The sequence below is a fragment of the Amblyomma mixtum genome, chromosome 9 (assembly GCF_055824585.1).
Source record: "Amblyomma mixtum isolate Tamu chromosome 9, ASM5582458v1, whole genome shotgun sequence".
NCBI lineage: Eukaryota > Metazoa > Arthropoda > Arachnida > Ixodida > Ixodidae > Amblyomma > Amblyomma mixtum.
In genome coordinates this window covers 113,212,991-113,232,415 of record NC_143020.1, presented here as the reverse complement: position 1 = coordinate 113,232,415, position 19,425 = coordinate 113,212,991, and the positions used below count along the sequence as shown (strand labels likewise).

General features: G+C 44.1%; 1 protein-coding gene across 2 annotated transcripts in view; it reads left to right on the top strand.

Annotated features, from left to right (window-relative positions):
- The window catches only part of jing (AE binding protein 2 jing), a 56,779-nt gene extending 47,244 nt beyond the window's left edge, over window positions 1-9,535 (top strand). For both annotated transcript variants that reach the window (XM_089561459.1, XM_089561458.1), the window contains exons 6-8: window positions 576-706; window positions 2,592-2,659; window positions 3,194-9,535. In XM_089561459.1, the coding sequence (XP_089417585.1) occupies window positions 576-706; window positions 2,592-2,659; window positions 3,194-3,374 (380 nt within the window). In that variant the 3' untranslated portion in view covers window positions 3,375-9,535. The remainder of the gene's footprint in view (window positions 1-575; window positions 707-2,591; window positions 2,660-3,193) is intronic.
- The last annotated feature ends 9,890 nt before the right edge of the window (window positions 9,536-19,425 follow it).

Below are 19,425 nucleotides of genomic sequence, written 5' to 3'. Positions count from 1 at the left end.
CCAGGGAAAGGAAAAGAAAAAAGGAAATATTATTATATTTAAGCAGTGTGGTTAGAGCACAGTTGTAAATACCAGCTGGTCAAGGTGACAACCCTTGCTGAAAACTGTTTTTGCTGCGCATATATTTGTATTTGTGCTGTAGTGAATTAGTTGGCGAATCTCATTTTGCCGTTATTTTCATGACGCAATCAGAGTTGTGGAGGTTACGAGCAGCTGTACTTTTTACTTGCATAGCAACTGGGATTGGAAATGGAGGTCTGTAAGCTGCAATTTCTTTTATGGCGATTGTTTACTAAAAATTACTGAGCAGTTCACAACCAGTGAAGCATCAGATGCGATTTACGGGAATTGTTGTTGAAAGTTGTTATTCAATTCGTGCAAAGTTATCCTTCCAGTATGTGTTGCATTTAACTTTTCATAACATTTGTAGGGATGTGCTACATAGAATGCATTAAAGTTGTGTTTTTAACCGCACTGTGACCACAGACTTCATGCTCGTCTTAATTTTACTACAAGCTTAACGCAGTGGTAAGTAGTTGCTGAAACCTGCCTTCCGTCTCATTCCCTCTCTGCAGCCAAGCATGCAGACTTCTTCGACGCTGGCGTGATGGAGGAGCTGAAACATCGGTTGGCCGACGTCAGTGCCCCGGAGTCGCCGACGGAACCGCACTCCTGGAATGGGTCCACCGTCACCTTCCACGGAACGGTCAGTGCCTGTTATGTTTGATGCACACTGAAAAAGGTGCTGCAGTGAATTTTGCTTCGGGCTGTGTGTCACAAAACAACCTGTATACGATGCAACTGATGTGTCAGTTGTGCTCAAGGGCGTTCACCTACCTGTTTGTAAAGCACAGAAGAAAATCACCAAGAAGCCATCGAAAGATGCTGCGAATGCTAGCGCTGGATGTATGTTTTCTTAATGTTTGCTTGCAACCTGTCTGCGATCATACCAGACAGGCAGCAGGCTTAGTTGTGCCAGTCAGTGATAGAGGCCACCAGCAGTCAATCTGTGCTGCCATTTCGCATGTCAGAAAACCGTTTGGTGTTGATGTCATGAAGCTAGCTTCATAATAACGGAGTAATTACTCATTGGCGTCCACCCAATATTTGGTCAAGCTAGCTTCAGGGCAGCAGAATTCTGCCCAATGTCTTACTAACAGCTGGTGCTGCTAAGAAAACACCCCTACTGGCTGTGTTAGTACTTGTAGTGAAGTTACAGTAGCTTGTATTCTTCTTCTGGCATGCTGGCTTAAATGTACTGGTCTACAGACCAGCACGTTGGGCTTTTAATAAATCCAGTAAAACTGAGTCAACTAGGTTGTTCCAGTATGCGGAATAATACATGAAACTTGACGTGTGATAAGTTCAAAAACTGTGTCAAACTGTTTGGTACGAGGGCAATGCAAGCAACCAGCTTGCAGGCACATTTCTTATGAAGGGAGTGCAATGTGTAGAAAGCAGAGGGGATAGTTTACAATTCCACTTTTTGGAAGCTGGGGGGCACTGCCTTTTAACAGTCAGGTCAAGTGCAGAGTATAGTGTTTTGAAGTGGGACAGAGAGCAGTAGGTGTAATAGTGGAACTCTCCCGTGAATAAGGGGCATGGTTTGTGTGGGGGTGGGACCAATTGTTATATTTGTTAGCAGCGTAGCTGCCCCAGGCCTGATAGCAGGGGTGGCCAGGGCAGCTGGTATGTAATGGCTGTAGAGATTTTATAGAATGGAATTAGTTTACTTTCTTCTTCACTGCTTTATTGCTACCCCCTCTGCCCTTCTACCAGACTTGCCCAAGCCTGCAGTGACACTCTGGAAGAATCTCTTACAGTAGAGACATTTGAACCTGTTCATCTTTTTAGGCACTCTGGTTTTGTAGCGCAGGAACTTGAAATCACAGTGAGAACCCCCTTATGAACACAGTAACACGAATCACCTTTGCAGGTTGAAGTGTTCGAAACCTGGTTTGTCCCCGTAAGGGCGGAGCGGGTTGTGCGGAGCCTCCTCCAAGCGCATACCTCTGAGGAAGCCGGGCGCAGGGCCGGGGCACGCTCGTACCCATTTTTACCGGTGGGTGTCCGGCAGTGGGTTTCGAACCAGCCACCTCCCACAGCCGAAGCGGACACCCCCAACTACTACGCCACGACCACTAGGAAATAGTTTACTTTCTCAAACATTGCCTTTTGTCTACCCCTTCTGCTTGTACTGTGAGATGTGATTCTCTCAAAGTCAATTTTTACTTGCACTGTTTTCACGTCATCAAAGGAGCACAAGTCTGCCTTTAGAGTACCTATCCAGCTTGATGCATTAAGTCTCACTTACGACACATTGCATGATACTTGATGACGAACCAGATGCTTAAATGAGTAAGAAAGCAGGTTTTGAGCTGATGATCATGCAGCAGAGTTTAACTGTCATAACTACCATTGCCATAGCAATGTATGAATCAGAAGAGGGCAACGGTGCAGTTTGACGTATTCATTGTGTCAACCTGTACAAAAATGCCATTGTGTAGAATGCAGCCATCTTTATCAGTGAAGAGCTGCAAAGTACAGTGATGTTAGAGTTGGTGATTGGATGTGTGTTTTACTTCTTGCAGGTTGTGGCGAGAAGGAAAGAGAACACAGGGAAGGTGAAAGTGCTCCTTCACTGGGTTCCTGAGCATGTGTGAGTTGCAGCGACCTTTCTGTTATTGTTCATTTCTGTACACGCAGTTTAGTTGCTTGTGGACGTGTAAGTTTCCAAGGAGTTTCTGTCATTTGCATTTTGCCTTGTGGCCTGAAGCTTAAAAACACAATTTCCAGGCTCTAATAGATAGGAGATTGCTTTCCAAGTATGAAATGGAAGGTGAGGTTTCACATGCTTATAATACATGTTAGATTAAAAAATAGTGCATTTTTTCAACCCTGTGCTTTCCACAATAAGGCACCCTTTACTTGGGTTTAATAACTGAACTTTTCTGTGGGAACTTGGGTGCGTACTTTTATAACTAATATTGGATATGATGAACGAATTTTCGTGGAAAATGTGACTTCGTTATAACGATGTTTGTCTGTAGTTCCATAACACTGTTTTATTGTAAATTTCATGCTTAGGTGGAATTTGGAAAGAAACTAAAACAAAATGTGTAGCGCTGCTTCTGCATGCCTTGTGTTACTGTTTTCTTTTGAGCTGTGAATTTGGAAATTCTTTTCATCCTAGCCTGCCTGACAGCTGGGTGTCGGAGAACCAGAGCACGGAAAAGGTGGTCGCCCTGTCATCCCTGTCTGCCGATGACCTGCACGTACTGAACCTCTGGCCCAAGGACCTGCCCTCTCCATGCCAGGAGTCGTCATGTCAGGGGTCGCCCTCTGCTGGAGGTCGCCGGCGCAAGCGGAAGTGATGCCGAGGTCACTCTCATTTCTCAGGGTCGCAATGAAAACGCAACACTGCCACCACGCTTTCACAGTATCGCCACCTGTTGTCAGTGAGTGGCAACAGCTATGTCTCCCCCCACTTCCCTCCTGCAAACACAATGTACATGGACTTGGACATGAACTGCACCATATTAGGAGTGTAATTTATTTGCAAGTTTCGTCTTACGTGTTTTCCGTGTTTGGCTGGCTCTGCTACTCGCCGTTCGCAGCAACACGAGATTCCCACTGCCTTTGACAACATATGCCAGCATCTCAAGGACTACGAAAACACGGGGCACAGAGACACTGGATTCCAGCCGCTGTCCGGTCACAACTACTGACGCCGTGTGCCGTCACTCAGTGTAAATGCCACATCCTTATCAGCTTCATCTCAACAGTATCATCTGCAAGGGACAGTGGTTGAAAAGGAATGGGCCTTGATTCTGTCACTGATGGAAAAAAAGCACGACACCTCGTGGTGGATCATTCCACAGCAACGGACTTTGCGCTTTCTCGACAAACCCAACACTTGGGTGCTGTGTGGTTCTCGACATTGACAACGTTGACGGCATGTCGACCGCTGCCAGAACAACTGCCGTCTTTGGTCGACGAACCGCGACGATGGCTCACGACAGTCACTGCCCACGGAGGAGATGAAGAGAGGAAGAACCGAAAGTCTCCGGTAACCAACACTATGCAGGTGCTTGTCAGCCAGGCGCTGTGCTTGAGGTTTCAACGTCTTTTGTTTGTTTCTTGCTCTTTGTCTTGTCCCCACCCTTTGGCATTGATGACGAATGATGTTTTTTGTGTTTGCTTGTTGTGCCACCTTGAGTAGCGTCCTCAACTGTGTCCGCTTGAAAAAGTACTTTCCTGCCTAGCTACAATAAGGTGGAATGTGCATGCACCAAACTGTCAATGTGCAGGTCCTTGGTAAGAAAATTTTTCCCCTGCTGCAATGCAATCTGCTGGGTCACAGAGCAACTAAATTAATATAATCTGACTCTAGTGGAGGCCCATATTTTGCAGCTTTGTTAGCTCTGCTATAGCTCTCTTATCAATGTGCGCATTTGGCTAGCTTGCTTTCAGGAGTGCTTATCCACTCTCTTACAAAGCCAAGCATGTCATGCGCTGTCAGTTCGAAATATTTGAAGGATAGTTGACTTGGCAATGGATTGTAGAAAATTTTTCACCGTTAATTAACACCTCAGCACGGCTGTAGTTTCCATCCCAAATGAAAATGTTTGGTGTGTGCACTCTAGCCTTTTGTTATAGTTACCGCTCAAAATAATGAATTTCGGAATTGATTGTCTCAAGGGAAAACAATGAGAAAGCAAGTTGTTTCGCCTTCATTCATTTGGTGAGCTTTCACTCCTAATCAACAGCAGTTGGCTCTGCACAGGGAATTCCATCTATGGGAGAAGCCGTGCCCCTTCTTTGTGGTGGTTGTCGCATTTGTGGTGCATATTTCTGGCTCTTAAAAGTGAAGCCTTGACACTTATGTCTTCCCTTCCTTGTAATGAAACTGTACTGGTACAGTGCTGTGGAGGCAAACGCTGAACTACTGCCATATTTGATGCTTTACACTTATGCAAGTCGATTCCAGTGAACCGCAGAGGAGCGCTGTGTTTTATGTATGCAGATCGTGCATATGCAATTTTCGAGTGTGATGAACTTTGGGGTGGGATTAGTATCCCTTTTTTTTTTTCCTTATCTAGAACCTCCATCGTGTGGGACTTGACGAATGGCCTCAGGCCTGTTGGGCGTGTACTGCATGTTTTAGCGAAGTCTTTCAAATGTATTTAGTAGACGTGCGTTTTTGCGATTGCAGCTACTAAACAGGTTAACTAAGTTGCGATTAGGCGCTTGGCTTTGATTAGATTCGTAGGCGTGGTTTTTAGTGCAGCGGAATCTTTCTTGACTAGAACGTGAGGTTAAATTATGGACAGTCGACTGTAGAATTTGTCATCTCTAATCTTCTAGGCATCTTTAATTACAGCAGGCACTTAAATGTGATAGTTAAAAAGCTATCTATTATAACTAAGTTGATCAGCTTGCTAATTAGCATGATTCGTCAATTTTTGTATGCCTGCCACCGCTGATTCTATTATGCCTGAAAACCAACCCTCACACTTCAAGAAGTCTGTTTCTAAATATTGAAGAAAGCTTTACTGATACACCCAGGATATGAATGGAATGTATAGGAGCCAATGGTAATTCAATCTGGTCTTATTGACAATAACTTTGGCTGCAAAGGCATTGGAAATGTTTAGAAATTTTAAGCAAGAAGCTAAGGCTGAGGTTTTGGCTTTCTTTTTTTTCACTGAAATGCACCTTCTACTGGAGTTTTCAAGTTATTTGAGTGTAGCATAAGTTGTTGTTTATGGGTACTTTAATCTTCTTGCATGTAAGAAACCTGATGTGTTCACTGCCTTGTCGTCACCTTTGCAAAGTTTTCTTGGGTTGACACTAAGTAGCAGGCTGGCTTTAGTACAACCTGAGGTCTCCATCACCCAGTTTGCTCACTGTCATGATATGCACTGCAGAGTTCAACTATGAGGAGCAAATTCTAAAGTGCCACTTTGGAGGTGAAGATTAAAAATATGGCTAGCCAGTGTTGGTGGCTCACATCTACTTAGAACGCCACTTCAAAATGAACTTGTGGCTGTTAATTACCAGGAACAATCAACAATTGTTTACGTTAAGCATCCTCTGCTGCTTTCCTGACTTTCTTTGCCTCGTTCAGCTAGAAGCAAAAACTGTAATCATGCCATTTTTTTTAGTAATTGCCACTGGCTCACGCAGACAACTCTAAAAGAATGTGACAAGCACTGCCATAGTGTGTGTGTAATATGTTAAGATTGTGGTTTAGACGTGGGCAGAAAGAGTTGAGCTTTTGTGATCTCAGTTGTGTGTATGCAGTTTGCTGCACTGATTTGCTTTGGGACGTTAAATCCCAATAGCCTAACCTAAGCAGTTTGCTCCAATGTGAGCGACTTGTACTATGGAGGAGGGTCGAGGTTTGTAACATAATGCCAGTGGTTCTGAGGGAACTGCAAATCACAGTCGAGCCAACTGTTGGTCATATTTGCCTGGAGCTGGGGCTTCGATGTGTTTAAATTTAAGAATTAATGTCAATGAGGCACCTTTCGATATGTAGTAGCTGTTGTAATGGTTTCAGAGTGTCTATTCGAGCTTTTGCCTGAGCTATTTATGTTTAGGTCCTTTGTTCACTTCGGTTCTCTCGCTAAAAAGGAGCACCCATAGAAACAAATCTTGATGCTTTGGTTCAAGTATTTCTCAGATTATAGGATATTGGTGGTATGCTCACAAATTTGAGTCCCTCTGCAGACAGCTTTAAGAGGTTTTTATTAAACAGACACTGAGAAGAACTGCATGCAGTTTTTGTTCTTAACAAAAATTTAATTGTTCAGCCTTTTGGGGTTGTGCTGGCATTTATTGAGCAGCAAAGTCCATAATTTGCTGCTGAGAAGGTCAGGGATGAAAGTGGAACGTTTTTTCTGCCATTTGATTAAAACTCGTTATTGTTGTTGATGTCAAGAAAAATATGGAGTCCATGATCACTATTGGGACATGGACGGCAATGTGGTCTAGGTGCAAAGAATTAAGTACTTGACATCACTGCGGATTGCTTGTGAAAATGGCCTGTGCCAGCAATGACTGCTTTTCTAGCTAAAGAAAAAAATTGTTTTTAATGAAAGCCTCTTGAACATCAGGACACGATCTCTCGATACAAGCCAACTTGAATTAGTTCTTAGTTATCCCTTTAATGCTTCGCTGATTATCTTTTTAATGCTAGCGCTTCTTTAGGTGCAGAACTTTGTTTTGCCCATTAAAAGCAGCTCTTGTGATTTACGGTTCCCTCAGCAAGCTTCCTGAACCCAATAGCAAATGGGATGCAATTTTTTTCTCGTCCATATGTTTTTTTTTTATTGAGCACATCGTTCGGACACGGCAAGCTATTTTATAGGACCACGTGCCTTTTATGTCACTATCTCTGAATGGACGACTGACACGAAATGATCGTTGCCTGTTCCATGATGTACCTGTCACTAAGCAGATGATTTGGTCATGATTTTGATGGCCTTATAAGACGGTCATTGACTGTAAGCCGCCGCTATGGCTCAGTGGTTATGGCACTCAGCTGCTGACCCAAAAGACGCAATTTCGATCCTGGCCGCGGCGGCTGAATTTCGATGGAGGCAAAATTTTAGAGGCCCGTGTACTGTGCGGTGTCAGTGCGCGTTGAAGAACCTCAGATGGTCGAAATTTCCGGAGCCCTTCACTACGGCGTCCCTCATAGCCTGAGTCGCTTTGGGACATTAAACTCCCATAAACCACAAACCAAACCAAACTGTGTACATTTTTGATAGCGTTTGCATTTACATACACCTGGCTAAAAGAAATCTAATTGTCTCCCTAAATGAAATGAACAAATTATTTTGAAGCAAGTTGGAATTGCGACTTCATTTAACAATCATGCTTTCAAGCTTTCTGCTCTGGACAGTTGGAAAAGTATACTAATGCAGAGAAGACTCATGATGTCAGCTTTCTGGAGCACCACTGTTCAATGATCCGCTAAATTTCTGCTGCCATCTTCAAAAAAGGAAGCATAAAGTTTTAAAAGTACCGAATTCGTAGAATCTGTAACACAAACGAGCACATTATTTGCGGATGTCTTATGAAGGTCTAATGTATTTCTTACAAGATGGCCATATCAGTTGCTTTTTTGGCAGGTGCTCATGTGAACTGGCTTGTGAAAGAAATCGTTTGAGCATTTTCTCCCATCACTGTGAGGCAGGAAGTTTTGGGAGCTGCATGACTGATTATCGAGATCCAGATTGCAACCCTGGTGCTTTGACACATCAGATGTGCTTAGCATAGGCTCGTTCATTGAAAAGGCTGTCAATGAAAAGGCAGGTTGATGCACACGTGACCTATGATAAGTGATCTTCAGAGTGTAGAACGTCAGTCTGACATGTAGCTGGCATTTCCATTTCTGCCAGATTTGAAATGATCAACTAATAACTGAAATTACCATGGCAGTACGGTTTCGGCTGTTAAACAGTGGTTTCAGTGGCAAGATGGCAACCAAAAGCAAACCTTGTTTTCGCTTGCCATGTTGCTATGATAACGTAAAGGCAGCATGGGAGACTTTCGCGTTGTTGCCATAAAAAACATGACGGTCTTTGATGCTGCTTTTTGCATGATTTATAAGCCGCTGTCATGTGTCAGACTCGATGCTGGAAAAAGCTGTATGGCGTGGTTTAAGAGATTATCAACGAGAAAAGTGGTCTTTGGGAAGCGAGATGCAAACATTTTGGCTGCTGTTGTGAAGGGTGGCTGACCCTCTACTGGTATGTTGCAGTTTGCGCAGTGTCGTGTTTCGAATAGCGTAGTAAGCGACTGCCATGCCGCGAGATGCTGCAAGGAGCTGTTTTCCAGTTTTCGCATCAGCGCTTTCTGTAGACACCCATCAGCGACATTCATTTTTCACAGCATTAATCGCATCTGCATGCCATCAGACATTGCTGCCGTCGCTACGGCCCTCATCATCACAGCTTTATTTATTCCACTCGCTGCGTGTAACCTTTGACCTCTGACCCATCACTACCTACGGCGCATGGCAGTGCAGCTTGGTGTGAGTTAATGAGCGGGCATCGCTCTGCATGGCAGACGGCAGCATTACAAACGCGTGTTACAAAGTCTGAGAACTGTGCTAGGCAGAGAGTTACCAGAGATAGTGACATGTCACATTGCTATGCTGTATCATACCGAGGAATATATCAACTTTCATAGCTGAGCTTGTAATGAGTCGTATTGTATACCATCTGTGTACATTGGTGAGCTGTGTCCGTTTACAATTGCAGAACTACTGCCTGTGCTGTGAAAACTTTGTTCTACTGTAGAGAACTAACCGTATGCGTGCTCCCATCAGCCTCTTTGAGAGACAAAATGCTTGATCCTTGGTCAGAGACAGGCAAATTTTATGCGCTTACAGAATGACGCATTAGGTCTGGAAAAGACACTCCATTGTTTAATCCGGCTGTTGATGTAAAAGCAATTACATCAGATGTCAATCTTCACAGCTGCAAATTTTGTTAGGTGATCTGGTGACATCGCACTGAACTTGTGGCATGCGTTAAATCACAATTGAAAGGAAGGGACAATAGGGGATATTCAAAATTCCGCAAGTGCGCTTTCCCGCATAACAATGTTGCCCCCAACAAGATGGCGGACCATGCGTTTCTAGCTGAAACAAAGCAAGAAAGACTGGTTTTTTGTTTGATTGTTCCAAAATACGTTTCTCACATTCTATCCACACCTTTAGCGCCTGTCCTGAAGCCCATGTAGTTCCTTTATAGCGAAGTCGGCCATCTTGTTAGGGGCAACATTGTTATGCGGGAAAGCGCACTTGCGGAATTTTGAATATCCCCTATTAACAATGCGAAAAAACAAGTTTTTTACATTGCATGCTCGCTTTACATGTGTGCAAGCAAAGCATGCCATTCGTTGGTATGCTTTCAACAGCTGTGCCCTGTTGTGAAAGGTAGATGGACGTGCGCACGTGGCCCGTGTATAATAGTACCCCACGAGTTGCTTGGACTCCCAATTGTACATCTTCCATCTTCGTGACCAAGTCTCCCGCTCTACCAGCCAACACGTTCAACACTGCCATTGTAAAGAGAGTGAACACCATGTTTTTAAAAGAAACTGTTACATAAAGGTTATATACTATGCGAGATGAAGATATATACAAGGCTTGTTAGGCATGGCGGCTAGCATGTCTAGCAGAAACTATACTATATGCGACCAAGCCCACGACAGGGGTGTACGTCATGCTTAGTGTATGTCATATAGGGATAATATCCTGGTGTTCCTTGTTTTATGAACTTTGTGTTCCCTGTAAAGAGTCGTGACGGTTGGCCTGAACGTCACCGCGTCTTGATTGCATGCGTTCGTATTATGCGCACGCCAACTATATCTGCAACTGTATGGCGGCTTCTAACCTCTGAGTGTGTGACATTGAGTGGATGCTTGGCATTTCACGGTAGCTGGAACTCAAATGCACTGCTATAAGGGTTGAGCAATGATACTCCTATAGTCTCGCTCTGTTGACATCATAGACGAATGCATACTGGTAGCAGCTTCTGGTGTAGGGTAAGGCGGAGACAGCTGCTGAGAGTCGTTCCAAATGCATGCAAAAGGGCTGCGAGCGTTTCTTGAACGGACAGTGTTGTTCCTTGTCATTCCTGCTGCAGTTTTCTCTGTTCGTAAATCAGTATTGTGCTGGTGGTAACTTTGAGAGTACAGGTGTTGTCTGGTTTCCAAAGGCACAGTTGCTACGAATGGCCATTTCACTGCAGAGCTATTTAATCGCACCAGTTGCAGAACTGCCCACAGAGCCCGCATTTAAAATTGATGCGGTGATTCACTCAAAATAGAGCAGCTTGCAGATTGTTGCGCCACCTGTGTTTTGCCATAGGCACTGCAGTACCACCCATGGCGATAGGTGGCGCTAGAGTCTTCAGAAATACAATGGCTGCCACAATAGCAGCGTATGTATGCCTCTGTTGTGCAAATCTGCTAGCTTTTTGACTTCAATTTGTGTTAAAAATAAAAAATTTGACTGCACCAAGACAGGTACAATAGAATTTTTTTCTAAAATGGTACTTGTTGAATTGAGGTTGAAATCTTGTGGGGAAATTTGTGGGAAGATAAGACTAAATGGTTAAGGAGGTGTAGAAATATATCAAAGGGCCAGAAAAGGCAATGTTAAAAAGTTATACTGGTTGGCAATGTGGCAGCGTCAGGCACTCCAAACTGAAAGGGAGCTGGGTAGTATACATTTTTCTATTAGCTTTAGACGAGAGTTATGAGCGGATGATTGTTGTTTGATCACTAGGGGCAAATGAAAGGGAAATGGTTCACAAAACTTATCGTCACGGTTCGTGGTCATTGCCAGGCTGACTACTGTTGGCACTCTACTCTAAACGTGAAGCTCCTGAACGACATATAGTCAGCTATATATAATTGAAGCTATCACACAAATTTCGGCATTTTAAGCAACTGGTGTGGTTATGTAGCTCTAGTTATTGTATCATGTTGAAGGATTAAGTCAGGTTTATCTTGGTAGAAACGCAAGGACCTGTGAGTTGTCATAAAATATTTGAATTTGGTCATGTCTTTCTCGCTAGCTGTAACGTTTACTGGTCTACTTTTCAATATTTTCAAGCAAGGCAAACCTCAACATCCGACAATGCTTCTGTTGTGGCGATTGCGGTGGTTATTCATTTCTTCATTTGGTTTGGCATTCCTGAAGTTTTCAGTGGCTTCGAATTTCCGCGGGACAGTTCTTTTTTGCTAATGATTGGCATAACTTATTAAGAACATTAACTTTGCACATCTGCTACTATATTTTCATGTTGGCTGCAGTCGTCTTAGCTGCTTGAACGCTGCGTGCACTCACAAAGCTGACAAGGCTGAATAAAATTCTTTTTGCTGACAAACAGCCCAGACTAACACAATCTCTTAACACTCAAAATGATAGCAATGCTTTTGCATGTGAGTTAGTTAATTTTTTTTAGGTTTCGAAAACGTGCAATTCCAAGATGCCAGTCTAGTGCTATGGGCTTGGAAACACTGCTAACCAATTCGCCATACTAAGAGACTGCCCCTAAATCGCCACAAGAGGCTCCGCTGACATAGTAACAATCGTCTGCTTTCAGTGTTGTCGTCTGCTTCATTGTGTTGAAACGGCCACAATTAGCTGCTTCAATTCTTCCCTTGCTTGTCTCGTAGGCGCATGTTTTTTCAATTGTTCCCGAAATCCACGAAGTCTGGCTGGTCAAGTGTTTGAGTGTGTGTAGACGCTTGCACGTGCATTGCACAGCGTTGTATTTGTGCACATTGTGTCGACAAGTGCATTAGTTGGTTGCATGGATTGAATTTGCATGGCACTGCGTTTTTCATTGCTATTCTCACTCTCTGCCAAGCATTATAGCTCGAGTGTGTTTCTAAAAGTTATCATTTAGCGACAATTTGCGTGCTCGACAGTTTCCACCATTGGGTTTGTTTTCGGTCCTAGTCATATTTGCAGATAATGTAATGTTACTGCAAGCAAGTCTTGGAGTAATGTCGCACTTGCTCTTATGAAACTTGCGTCAGGATAGGTTGGCATTGTTTTTGGCTCCTTGCGTTTCTTTTTGTTAGTTGTTTGACCCCCGTGGCGAGACCTTTGCGGAGGAAAGAAAAATAGAGAAGCTCAATTTTCACTGTTTTACACCGTAGCGATGCCAAATCCGGGGTTGTTTTTATATCGGGTAGTTCTGGTGGCCGTTTATTTCTTCAGGCGAAAACACTGACTCAAGTTGGTGGCGGGAGACTTGTTAACTATAACACTCGTTTCTCTTGTGGTGACGTTCACGTTCACGTTGTGTGCTTATGTGGAAACGTTTGCATCTTGGAACCGTCTGTGTCTTCTGTAATCTAGTTTTTTCTTGTTCTTTAGTGGCGCTTATAAAGAGAAGAATTACATCCCTAAATTTGATTGCTAAGCTTTGTTTAGAAATTCTTACCATCAGTTACAGCAGTGCACCATCCTTGTAAAGTTAGCTCCAAAATTCTTTGCTCGAAATCTAATTTGTGCATCGGGTGAAGTGTAGTACGTAATACTGTTCCGCGGGCCTACACAAAATGAAATATTTACAATACAGGTGTGAAATTTCCATAATTTAGAGTGAGCGCACTTTGAATCTGGCGTACAGATGCATTGGGTCCATCTGCTTGGTGCACTAGAACCAAGTTTTCATACGCCATAGCGCTTTCTACACTTCTTTCAAATAGCTTGCCTTACCTGAGAACTCTTGAGCGCCTGTTTTTTTACCCCCTTTCTTGTTTTCGTTGTGTTGGTATAGTTGTGCTTTTGTATGCTAACCACGTGACGTGGAAGCAGTCGGCTATGATCTCGCAAACCGGAGCAGGCGGTCAGTTATGGTGTCTTGCTGTCAGCTTTCGGATCTCCCTTCACGCCATGTTGGACGTGGAGCAGTGTTTTCTTTGATTTATGTTGGTTTAGTCTGAAAGCCGATGGGGAAGAATATGTGTACTGAGGCGGTCTTCAACAGTTTGTTTCAGCGAGGAAAAGAAAAAAAAAACTATGTATGTATAGCTCTTCACTGCCATTTGTTGAGTACATGCGGATGTGAGCACTTGCTTTGTAGACCGCCAAATTGTGCGCAGAGAACGGAGTGGTTGTGTGGCCAATACTTTGACTGGATTCCTTTTTGTGTTTCTGAGTGCTGTGGAGTGTTTGAGAGACATTTGAGAATCGCTGCAGCTGGCACGAGTGGTCCGATTGTGTTGGCTTGCCTTGGAATGGAATTTTATTGTTTGTTTTCGGTTATAGGGAACAGATATTTTTATGCTCTGCTTTTCTTCCAATGTAACCAGTATTAGTGTTTAGACAACACAGAACGAAGATTTGTGAAGGGTTTTATGGGGATTTCTCTACTAACAGCAGTGAAGGCAAATGCCAGTGATGCCTATTTTGTTAATTTGCTCCAACTGGGACCAAGGTTATTGTTCTTTTGTGAGCCCTTTTTTTGCTATACAGTTTTTGCGGCTTCAGATTATTCTCGCAAGTTTGGCTTACTGTATGACTTATGGAAGGACATTGTGTACCTCAAGAGAGTACTTTTATTCAGAGGTGTACCATTTGAGATAAAGGAATTTTTGTTTTGTCTGCCAGTTTTACTGGCCGTTAGTTCATGCCGCATAATTTATGCAGTTCTTTGGGGTAAGGTGTGGAACCAGGAAATGTACGTTCCATAAGCATGCTTTTAGGTGAGGTGTTCCCTAAACAAGCTAGCGAGGAAAGAGTGCCTGTTACAGGCAGCAAGATTTTTCTTGCTGGATATGTCATACTTGTGTGGTCTCATGGCCTTTACCATGATTTATGTCATGGAGGCAGGAGGTTTCTTTCCTTCTTGAAGGCATCAGCTAAAGAATGAAAAGAAGTGCAGTCTTTGCCAAAAGTTTGTAGCCCACGGTAACTGCGGCAGGAGCCGGAATGTGGTAGTGCCTGTCGGCACCGAGGTCACACTAAGCAAAGAGGTTGGGCGATCTCGCCCTCACCACGAGAGTGCATTATCAGCAAGACAGTGAGAGACATTCCCCCTCTCCCAACACAGCCTTGGTACTGGAAGGTACTGGCACATTCCCACTCCAGCAACAATGGCAGTGGGCTTCAAACTTTCAAGAGTGACTGTATCTCTTGTTTAGCTCAGTTTTGTTGCAGTCGTACAGCTCCACATTGACAATGCGTGTGAGCAGTCTTGAATGAACTTTTATCTTTTGTTATGTATGTTTCCTTTATCTTGTTGTTTGCTAGGCCTAAAGACATGGTGCCAACTCGTGCATCTGTGGCTCGCACAGGAGAAACCCGCGCAATGCCTCTAAACACTTGTCGGGCAGCCACATTGATGAGTGCAGTCAGTTTTGATGGTGTCGTTGTAACATTGTACAGAGCAGTTTCTAATGAATGCTGATTACGCAGCTTAGTATCTTTGAAGCAAAATGCCTGCGCTCCTTGGAGCGTTTTTTTCCCCCCCTCGTAGTTCTCAGTTTTTGGGAGAATATGTTGTCGAGGCATGTAAATTATTTGTTTCTAGTTTGTGTTGTCTTGGTACTTGTAAACATAATATTATTGTAGTAATTATAATTGATGGGTTGCACCAGTTCAGAGCTGATTTGTAGCCATACTTTACCTCGTGGCCTCGGACTTTTGCGGGTGGCCCGATGTCGTGTGGTGACGGTGATGTAGTGTCTACAGCTGCATCTTTTTTTGTGTGGGGCTGGAAATGCTATTTTCTGACCCATGATTGTGCATTGCTGCGTTTATAACTATTTTTTCCACTTGTTTCGGTTTCACATGAAATGTCACAGGCTTGGTCTTCTTACTATTGGCTCAAAAATTCAGAAAGTTAATTTTCAGTTGCATTGCTACCTAGTACAGTGTTGGCGTAAGTCCTCTGTGTACCTTATAATTCGCATCAGCTTATTGGTGGGAACATTATCATATTGGGAATCCATTCACAAAGTAATGTTTTGCACCTGCATAACATATCCGTGATCAGTTTGTAGAACAGCCATCCAGAACATTAGCTGGCCTCACGGTTGGTATCGAATAAACTAATTGTGGGTGTGTACTTTTTAAAATCTTTCTTCACTCAAGGAACGGAAGATGTGACTAAATTTTCTAATTTCTTTGCTGTGGCCAAGGCTTAGCAGCAGCTTGTTACTCCTTGCAGTGATACTTTCTTACAGGGGCATCCTTGTTTTAGTGATTGATACTAATGCATAACTCCGAGACAAAAAGCTCCAGATATATCTTGTATGTGGGGCTTGCCCTGAATCAGATGCGAAACTGCTGAAAGTTGTCACAACCAGAAAACAGAGGGGCCATGATGCAATGTAAACGTGCTCAGATTGGTTGGCACACAGTGTCACTCAAGGAAGGCCACGCCTGTAAAGTTTCTGGCTGCACTGCTTCAGGCTGATGAAATGCACATGTGAAGCTGCAGACGGGTGCCGTTTTGTAGCACTGTGAATCGTGCCACTTGTCTCTTGTACACACTAGTTTTCACTGTTCTTTATCACTTGAGTTGCTGGCAACTGACTGTTCACAATGACGACCAACGGTGATGTGTCTCTTCACAGATTGTTTTTTGCCCAACTTATGTTTGTTCTTTAGGGGCAGACTATGTGTACATGGTTGTTGATGAGAATGAGTTTCCTTGGTTGTACTTTGTGTGTGCTAGTGAGTGTGGGTTTGCATCTCGTGTTGAATGGAATTGAACATGTGTGCGTGCATGTGAAACATTTGATAGCTGCCACATAAAGAGTGTATGTATGTAAGCGTTCCTTGCCATTGGAAGTTTGCGATGAGTTCTAGATGTCGAAGTTCCATATGCCAATAAACACATTCATCTTTTTTTTACATATGTACGAAAACAAAGGAAAAAAAAGACAGCAAAATGTGTGTTTGGTTTTTGGTGCCCCTTTTTACAGCGAGAGCTCTATTAAGGAACCTTCTCGGCGGCATACCGTATCATTGTCGCCATTGAAGTTTGTCATATTCTGAGAACTCGCGTCCACGTGCCGGCCAATAACATCGTTAATTAAGTGGGCCAGTGCAATGTTTCCCTCATTGCAGCTATTGCGCCGGACATCTGCCTTACATGGACGTGAAGTTGTGCACGGCCCTGTGCCAATGCTATTCACTGCCTTTTTACAGAAGGTATTCAGGGACCTGGATTGGAAACAGTTGGGGATAAGAATTATTGGAGAATACCTAAGTAATCTGCAATTCGCTGGTGACACTGCCTTGCTAAGTCACTCGGGAGATCAACTGCAAAGCATGATCAATGAGTTAGACGGTCAGGGCAGAACGGTGGGACTAAAAATGAATGTACAGAAAACCAGTTATGTTAAACAGTCTCGAATGGGAACAGCTGTGTACAGTTGCTAGCGAGGTGCTTGAAGGGGCAAGGGAGTAGGTCTACTTAGGGCAGGTAGTGACTGCAGATCTGGATCACGAGAGATATTACTAGAGTAAGAATGAGGTGAAGCGCATTTCGCAAATTCTCTCAGATTGTGAGTGGTGGTTTACCAGTATCCCTCAATATCCACCGTTATCTTATCCCTCAATATCCACCGTTATCTTACTGGTACTCAACTATGTTGCAGAAACGAAGCTAACGAAAAGGGTTCAACTCGAGGACAGCACAGTGTGCTATGGAAAGGAAGATAAGTGTAACATAACGAGACAGGAAGAGGACAGAGTGGGTCAGGGATTCAAACATTGGTTAATGACATCCTAGTCGAAATCAAATGCAAGAAATGGGCTTTGGCAGGGCATGTATCTTCTTCAACAGCAGCCAGACTACACCCATTGCAGGGAAAAGACCTCTCCAATGTCTCTGCAATTGGCCCTCTCCTTTGCTAGCTGCGACCACCCTATCCTCGCAAACTTCTTGATCTCATCTGCCCAACTAACTTTCTGCTGCCCCTGCTATGCTTCCCTTGCGTTGGAATCCAGTCTGTTACCCTTAAGGACCATCGGCCGGCAACATATTTTCTTTGTTTCTTTTTGTTTTGTTTTATCAACAAATCACCACTATGGAAGGGACGAACGTGGCCATGGATGACATACAAGCAGGAGAAGAAAAACTCATGGGTGGTCAATGCGATTGATGCGGAGGGGAATGCGTTAGCATATGGGCTCCGATTTCGTAAGCGCACACTCGTGGCACCCTCTATGGGCAGTGATGCAAACTAGCGCGTGCACCACGCACGTCTGGCGCCCTCAGTGCGTAGCTGCACACTAGTGTTCGCGCCGCCGTGGTTTGGAGTCCCGCTCGAGGTTAATAGTGTGGCTAGTTTTATTTCTGCTCCCGCTTTCTTAGAGGATTCAGAGAGCGGTGCCGACAGACAAAAATCGCTGCAGTGGGGATTCTAAGCTAACGCATTAACTGTTTATTGCCGGAACTTGTGTTGACAAAACTCGGCGGCAGTGATAGCAGCAGATGCGGTCGTCGGTATGATCACCACTTGGCTCACCTGTTTTGAAAGATAATACAGGTATTTCTCCTCCTCTTGGGGCTTCACTATATATACACGACCTTAAGGCTGTAGGTATGAATAGTGTCCCATGGCTGGGACAGTAGGCACGGATGGGCCCGTAGACGAAAGACAAGCAGGCTGGCTTGTTACTCAGTTGTTCATTGGACAAGATAGTGCACAGTCGGTGCTTCCTTCAGCGCTGTTTTAAAAAGATGACAGGAAAATACTTCAGCAAAGCGGCGTACTGTCGAACTGGTTGGGGATAGTGTTAGTAAAAAAAATTTGAGATCACTGCGGTGACGCGCACTAGGAGCAATGAGAAAGCAAAATGTCCACATACTATATCGACGTCCGTGGCTGTTCTGATGTTCATGTACCATATCGACGTTCATGGCTGTTGTGAAGTCTAAGTGTATTTTTTCACGTTTAATTCAGTAATTACACGTCGTCAACCAAATTTTTCCTGCGGCAACATTTTCTTCACACTATATAATTTAACACATTTATCTTCAGAGAACGGTGTAATGTGCGGACAAATTTACGGATTTACGGACACTTTTTGCTGACGCGACAAAGCCATATATATATATATAATGCTCTCGCATTTAAAAAGAGTACGATATAAGACGAGGACGAGAATAGCGCCATGCTGAGCCGCGCTCTCCTCTTTTACCACGAAGGATACCGAACATCGGAAAAGCTGACGCGGTTGACCATGACCGTTACGAAGAGAACTAGCCGCATGGCGGACAAATTTAACGAATCTGTGCGCTGGTGGCCATAACGAAAGACCATGGAAACACGAACATAAAGAAACAGCCCGGATTACAACGCAGTAAGGCCTTATGAAAACGTGACAGTTCATTCTTCATACCCTGTCAGCACTTTCGAGACATTACAGTGGTGGGTATAGATAAGGGACTTTCTTCAAGGTAAATGTTTTTAGAGTCATATGTAGCAGCTGAAAACTGTCATGTCTTCCGGTTGGCCAAAATGAATATATTATCGAAGTAAGTCTGGACTATGATAAACTCGGGAGTGGGCAGGGTGGGAGGTAACCGGTGCTCTCGAAATAGTAACCTTCAGCGTAGCGCGTACTGCAACAGCTACAGGTTACCGCACGCCGCCAGTGCACACGCGCTGATTTATCCCGATGTGACCGGGGCGTGTGCAGCTGGTCGGCACCTGGCACCCTCAGAGCGACTTGCGCATGCGCAGTGGCAGGACGTGCACGCCTGTCGCTCCGGGACCAATCAGCGTGTGCGCAGTGGCGGGGCGCGGTACACGCTATGCTAAAAGTATCTAATATCTCTAGTGCGCGATCTGCACTAGAGAACATGCAGAAAACCAAAGTAATATTCAACAGTCTAGCAAGAGAGCAGCAGTTCGCAATTG